The sequence below is a fragment of the Ochotona princeps genome, chromosome 17 (assembly GCF_030435755.1).
Source record: "Ochotona princeps isolate mOchPri1 chromosome 17, mOchPri1.hap1, whole genome shotgun sequence".
NCBI lineage: Eukaryota > Metazoa > Chordata > Mammalia > Lagomorpha > Ochotonidae > Ochotona > Ochotona princeps.
In genome coordinates, this window is record NC_080848.1 from 24,795,870 (window position 1) to 24,803,087 (window position 7,218).

At 50.2% G+C, this 7,218-nt stretch overlaps 1 protein-coding gene across 4 annotated transcripts in view; it reads right to left on the reverse strand.

Moving 5' to 3' along the window:
• The window catches only part of MMD (monocyte to macrophage differentiation associated), a 76,626-nt gene extending 70,253 nt beyond the window's left edge, over positions 1–6,373 (reverse strand). For 3 of the 4 annotated variants that reach the window (XR_009246941.1, XM_058676058.1, XM_058676057.1), the window contains exon 1: positions 6,172–6,373. Coding sequence is in view for 3 of the 4 variants with exons in the window: in XM_058676058.1 (XP_058532041.1) it covers positions 6,172–6,197 (26 nt within the window). In the remaining variant the exon portion in view is untranslated. The remainder of the gene's footprint in view (positions 1–6,171) is intronic. The other variant, XM_004591005.3, reaches the window with a different exon arrangement.
• Positions 6,374–7,218: the final 845 nt, after the last annotated feature.

Genomic DNA, 7,218 nt, shown 5'->3' on the forward strand with positions numbered 1-7,218 from the left:
AGAGTTTACTTCAAAATTCAAACCCATGACCAGTACTTGATACTCAAGTATTAAATTCATATATACACAGAACCTATTACACATATAGGCACATGCCCATTTTTCGTATTTCCCTTGGGGCAACTTGTGACAATCAACAGTAGGTGAAAAGTGTATCACAGGACCTAGCGAAACCATAGCACTTTTGTAATTCGGTGGCCGAGTAAGGACTGCCCCCCCAACTTAACCAGCATCTACACCATAGTTCTCGAGGGACTCTGGGTTTGCCTGTGCTCAGGAGGAGAAAAAACAGCTGTCAGGATAAAAGAGTGGGGAAGCAGATGCAGAGGAACAGTGGGGTAGATGAAGTCAGGTTTAAGAGGGCAGGCGGCACTTCTCTGCTCCCAGTCTGCAAGATCTCAACTGGCTAGACGCAATCGGTGATCCTTCTGCTAGGGCGGCTTTCTGGGGGAGGGACATTAATGCATCCTGACTCTTCATACATTACGCATTCACACGATGAAAACTGGTAGTGGGCTAAACCAAGTGGAAGAACAATTTTGCCAAAAACTGGCTGAAATGTACAACCACATTTATTCTAAACAGCACCTGGTTCACGAACCAATGCCACCTTCCAGAGCTTACAAAGCCCTACTATCCTTTAGTCAAAGAAAATAAAACGTGTCAGTCTCTGTTATCCCAGGTGGACAAGCTACAATGGGATGAATCTGGGACACTAAAGCCATTTCACTCAGTACAATGGGTCAGACAGTGAGTGAAACACATCCTTAGTGAGTATAATCTACCAGAAAGTTTGATAACTATTGACAAGAAATAGCTAGCAGCTTCGGAATTTAACCAAGCTAGTCTCACATACAGGTAAGTAATTCCCACCTCATCTTTCTTTCCCTTGACAATCCAGTAAGCAATTTTATTAATTTCCTTATGGACAAGAGTGCTGCTAAACAGCCTTTATTAGTGAGAAGGAAAATAATTACCCTCTGGGGAAGGATGCTTTCAAAACAAAGTGTCCCAAGCACTGAGCAATCTGTCACATCATTCACCTGATCCCTAACAACAGACCTGTAAGTAGCATAACCTATTAGGAATTTCAGAGTGTCACAAGCAAGCCATCAAGATGGATGAGGCTAGAATAAACAGAGTGCTCCATGCGGGGCGCAGCATGTCAGATTTGTCTACCCACCACCGGGCTGCAGACTAAAATAGCAATTTATGGCTCTGGCAGCCTCATCTAAAAATAGGCCATTACACAGCAACAGGGATAGACTTCCACATTTTCTCAAAGCAAGTAAACCAGGATGGCCAGGATGGTGACAGCTTTGTTCCTGCCCACCTGGAAAATCTGAGGTCAAAAACAATACCTCCTGACGATGGAAGGCAGTCCCTGCTGACAGCCAGCCAAGATCTGGGCGAAGAGGGACAGGAAAGAACAACCACCCTGGGAGCACTTGACTCTCTGGAGTTCAGTGGGACACACAGTACAACTGCTCTGCTGGGAAAGTACATACAATACAATTTCCCATTTCTCTCTGACCTGCCAGGAGGTAATCAAGCCTTCTTCACAGCCTCTTCAAGAAATCACTCCAGACCTAAATGGAAAAGCAGACATAAACTGCAAATAAACTCCCAAGCACTGAGCCTAATCTCTTCCTCCCAGAGAGAATGGAAAGGTTCAAGTGGTATGGAAAAGTGTGTCCCTTTACTGGAAAACTCTTTAAGGTAGATTCACCTCCAGGGTGACCAAATGCCCAAGCGGAGTCATCAGCACGTAAGAGGGTCTGAGAAGTGATTTGGTTCTAGGAACGGAACCACGGTTAGTAAAGGAATGAGGTAAGCAGAGTTAATTCACTCATCTCTTGCCTTTCAACACTTCATTGCCTGCCCCAAAGCCCAGTTCCCTTATGTGGCAACCCCCTCCCTCAATTTCAAAACTAAAGAGTTTTCCAAACGGCAGATTGACACTGAGAAACTCCTTAGCACACCTGAGCTTCAGTCCCAAGCACTGCAACCTCTAAAAGTGGATCTGCAACTCACCAGGGGACCTCAGAGGGGTAGCCCCAAATCCCACAGATGAGGCTTGATTTTTCAGATGCTCCTCACTCGCCAGGGGCAGGTGCTGTCAACACTAAGTTCGAATCATATTCCACATCAGCCCACCCCTCTAACAGTGCTCCGGCTCCACCCCGAATAAGACCCCAACAGCTCAAGTCTGCCAAAAGTCTCTTAACTGCCTGTCCCCACAGACTTGTCTCTATATGGCAGCCATAAAAATCTCACACATACTCCACCCCGCACTGACAACCTGTCTGGCTTCTGGAAGTAATAGTGCAACATGGATGCTCCGTGTGGTCTGACGACCGCCACTCTTCTGGCCTCAGAATGCTATCTCCATTTCACTCTGCTCCTGAGCTACAGCGTCTCTTTTCTGTTTCTTAAACATTACCCAACAGAGCAGGAGTTTGCTCCAGTGGTTAACATACTGGAGAGTCTGGATTTGAGTTCCAGCTCTACTTCAGATTCCAGCTTCCTGTTAATGTACACCCAGGGGCGAGCAGGTGGTGGCCCAAACAATTGGGTCCCTGCTACCCATGAGGAGCCCAAGACTGAGTTCTGAGTTCCCGGCTTTGGCCTGGCCCAGCCCTGGGTGTTGCAGGTATAGGGGGAATGAACCAGTGGATGGAATCTCGTTATTTCTCTTTCTGCCATTTAAATAAATGTTCACTGAAATTAAAGCATGCACGAGTGTGCACACACACACAGGTTTTGTCACCTCCGCATACTGGCTGTTTACTTCTGCCAAGGACTTTCTTCTCTAGAATGTTCAGCTTGCTTCTCATGCTACAGTCATCGCCTGCTCAAATTTCCTAGGCCATCCATGACAAGGAATACTTTAGTCCTTCCCACACAACTGGAGTCATCATTATACTCAGCACATATTTTAAAGAACTTGTTCTTTAATTTCGTACCATAACGTGAATTCCACAAATGTCTTATTCACTATTGCACAACATCCAGTTTACTGCCTAAGCTTAACAGTTTCAGAGTGAATGAACAGATAGTCTTGCTACTGCTGACGGCTTTGTCTCAATGGGGAAATATCCCATAGTCTTTTGGCTTTACTGGGAATCCAGAGGTTTTCTCTGTGTCACAGAGATGGACAGTCTTATAGCTAGACAAACTCAGAATCTCATAAAAACTCAAAGGCCTACACCATAAGTGTTAAAGCATCCCCCAGCATCATTTGATGGAGCCACATTAAGTGAACCTTGTGCATGATACCTGACAATAGCTCCGCTTTGGGGCTGAGTGTGGTGTTTGTTCAGAACGGTGTCTAGTGCTACTGCTGACGACTAAAGAAAGGAAGAAGGCACATTTAAGAAAACTTCATGCCTATGATTGAATGCTTTGCAAACATGCAAAAATATCTGCATCCATGGAAGACTCAATACTTTAGAATAAGATGCATTTCCACATACTCAAATTATGAAGCTAATGGTCATAGGCTAATGTGGAGAAAAAAAAGTATTTTCAGTTGAAAAATTTGGTAGAAGAAGAAGATATGATATAAATGCTGTACACAAAGATGTAGTGATATGGACAGAGATGGAGAGATGACCTAATAGCATGGGTGGTGGAGACAGAAAATGGAACTCTTGAATCCACCCTTCCTAGTAGTATGACTGTGTGCAAACTCCTTTTCCCTGAATCGATCTGCTCTTCTAGACCAAGTATGAAACAGACACCTTTATTTGTTTGTGGTGTTGATGTCTAGGTGTCCTGGAGACCCAAGTCTGAAAGAGAGAAGGCAACAAAAAGGAACCATGCTCTGGGTCCCAGTGGAATTTCTCACAGCCGGAAGCTTCCCAGACGCGTGACTACGTGAAAGTCTTAGGCTGGCGGTTCGTCCCCTCCCCCCCGGAGCCCTTCTACAAGGTTCAGCAGTGCAAAGATGCAGTAACCACCAGGCTTCCGTTCTGAATGAGGCAGCAAGACGTTCAGGATGTCTTATCATGGAGACACAGCAACAAAGGTAAGACCTAGTACAGTGTTCTTACTGCAACCAGATGCCCCTGAAATAACCCCTCCTCCTCTCTTCTAGTTCCTGTGTAAGGCTATGTTACATGCTCAGCAAAACTTAGAATGGGCATAGCTTTAAAGGGGTCAGAATAGTTGAAATGCACATTTAGAAATGTGTCTTTCTAACACACCCTACAATGCAGAAATGGGCAGCCATGGTATCACTCAAATATCTAAACAAAATTAGGGCAGAACTAAGTGTTATCAAGAAAGAAACTACTCAGTATCCTCGGAGTACAGGGCTGGGCAGTCCCTGAGAAACTTAGTCTGTGTCCCACCAAAAGGAAAAGGCTCCACTTTTTAAGCATGTACAACCAAGTCCCAAAATGACATTGCAGTAGTGGTTACGAGATTAGTGGTCCATCAAAAGAACATAATTCAATTGGCTAAAAAGCTAGGATCCTAAATAAAGTGTTTGGGGGGTTTTTTGTTGTTGTCCAATTTTAACACTTTTGGTGCTTGTGTAGCAAATAGAACAGGGTTTTTTTTTTTTTTAGAGAAGAATTCAAAGAGACTGGAAAGAAACACAAACTCTTATTCAAATAGAGAAGGGAAGGGGTAATTTCACAGACTGTGGTCACGGTTCTCTGAAAACAGGAAGCGCCCAGATGAGCAGAGAAGTAAAACCAAATCAAACCAACCACACGCACAAGGCTGCGGGGCTCACGCCTGAACAATGCCTGTACCCGCGTCCTGGGTCAGGTCCTCTCCAGAGGCTCCTCCAGCCTTCCCTCCTGCCCATCAAGCTCTATAGCCAGGATCCCCGAGTTCCTTTTGACCCTAAAAGCCCTACTGGGAAGTTTCCACGGGGGATCCAGCGCCAAGGCCTCAACCCCTGAGCGGATCAGCAGTAGGCACAATTCAACCCACGCCTTCCAGCTGATGTCACGCGCAGCCCACCTCCGGTCTTCCCATGCATTTTTGGGCCCTAATCCTTTGGGGACTAGGGATGGAATGATATAAGCATAATGGATGGAGTAGGTAGCAGACAATAGAAATTGCAAGGGAAAAAAAGTGCACTTTAAAGTAAAAGGCAGTGCCTAACAGTTCAACAATAACCTCCTTAAAAGATTTTATGCATTCCACACCCCTCTGCCACCATCCGTTCCAAGGCCCCCAATCACTAGGTGGTACTAAGTGGGTGAAGCTCTGGCCAGTGGAAGGCTGGCCCAGGAACAAAGGGATGGAGAATTAAGGCAAACACTGGAGCGGTGAACTTTCACCCACTTAAATGACAAAAGCCAGAGCTTCCCCTGACAAGCAGGGAGCCTGACCACCTCGGTACACAGCCTGAAGGCAGAGGCCGGGATGGGTAAGACCAAGGTACCTGGAGTCCGGCGTTACCCCCAGCTCTCACTCCAGTGAACTAGTCTTCCGGTGGCGCCTCCGGGTTTCCTCCCCCTGGTTTCCTAACAAGGGCGCCTCAACAGCAGGTCTCACCACTCCAGGGCTCACTAGCCCTCTGGCAAAGCACAAAAACAGCACCGGCCCGGGGCCTCTTTTAAGCCCCAGGACGCACAAGGGACCACCCCTCCCTCCGCAATGTCTGGCAAGGCTAAGCTGACACATCGTGCCTCAGTTTCCCGGTTTCACAAAGCACCTGAACAGTCCAGAATCCCCTCCCCGCCTCAGCTACACAACCAAACCCTCCGCAACAGCACAACAACTACCCTTGTTCTTCGCGCCCGGAGAGACCCCACCCGGCGAATCCAGGGATGGAGGCCAAGGCTACAGTGAGTGGGAGGACACCCCTGAGGCTGCAGTCCGGCTCCTCAGGGTTGGCTGGGGTCCTGCCTGGAAAGGGTGCAGGAGGGTGACGCCGATGAGCAGGGAGATCCCCAGGAAGGAGGACATGCTCCGGGAACCGAGTGTGGAAGTGCAGATCGGGAAGCAGGGAACCCAGGTCAGGCACGAGCTGCAGCCATCCAAGAACGGGAATCGCAGGGGAACAGCGGCGCGGGGAATCACCCCAGGAGCTGGTCCCGGGCCAAGGCGGGGGATGGAGCCAGGGCCCACGCGCGAAGTGGCGAGATCTGGGGACGGGCTCCCGGCACGGAGCGCAGGGGGGGGGGGAGCGCGCGCCATCCATCTCACCGCTGGAATCGATTGTTGAACCGCATTGATCCTCCGCTCCTCCTCCGGGACCGGGAGCTCCGTCTCGTCAGCAGCGGCGGCCGGGCGCGCGGCCCTCATGGGCTTCAGCTGCTCCGGAGGCCGCCTGTGTGCCAGGCAGAGCCCTCAACTGCGCAAGGCCGGAGTGGACCAGGCCGGGTGTGGGGTAAAGAGGGGAGGGTGGTGGTGGTCGAGACGACCGGGGCCAGACCGGGTGGCTTGGGGGCGGGAGGGAGGGAGGCCGCTTAAACGGCCCCGGAGCCTCCCGCCTCCCCGCTCCTCCGCCCCCGGGCCCCGCGCCCCGCCCCGGAGCCCCGCTCCACCCCACTCCGCCCCCGGCTCCGCGCTTGGCCAGCCTGCGTGCGCCCGCGGCCGCCGGCGCGTCACGCGCGGGGCTGCCAATCGGCGCCGGGAGCGGCGCGGCGGGACGCTGCCATTCATTCCTGCAGCGCCGGGCGGAGGGGCGGAGCGGTGGGAAGGGGTGGGGCGCGCGGAGGGCGGTGAGGTGGGCCGGGGATCCTAAGGTAATTGTGAAGCAGAGAGCAGCAGGCGCGAAGCGAGTTCTCGCTCTGGTTCTGACATTCCGTCCTTCCGCGCACGTGCCTTTGTCATTTGGAGGGATTACTTCCAGCGGAGTCTCCAGAGCAGGTTTCAAAACCTCCGCCTTGACTTTGATTAGGAGGGAGTCGAAATTTCTGGACCGTGGTCCGCTTCGGATTCAGTGAAAACCCAGGAGGAGCTCTCCACAGGGACCTTTAACCTTATCCCCCCCAATTTTTTTTTTTTTGTCCAAGTATCTTTCACATAAAACCAGAAAAGGAACTTGAAGCAGGGTCCTGTCTCTAGACCTCCTAAATGCAGAGGATTTGCTGGAAGGGAGGTTGATGATGAGTGATCTTGCTCGTCTTGCTGTTGTCATTTTTTTCGTTTAAATACACTCCCCTCCCGCCCACACCCCTGCTACAGGAGACGCTCAAGGCCAGTCTGTTGGGAGTGTTTACTTTGCTAGCTGTGCAGTAGTGGAATGCT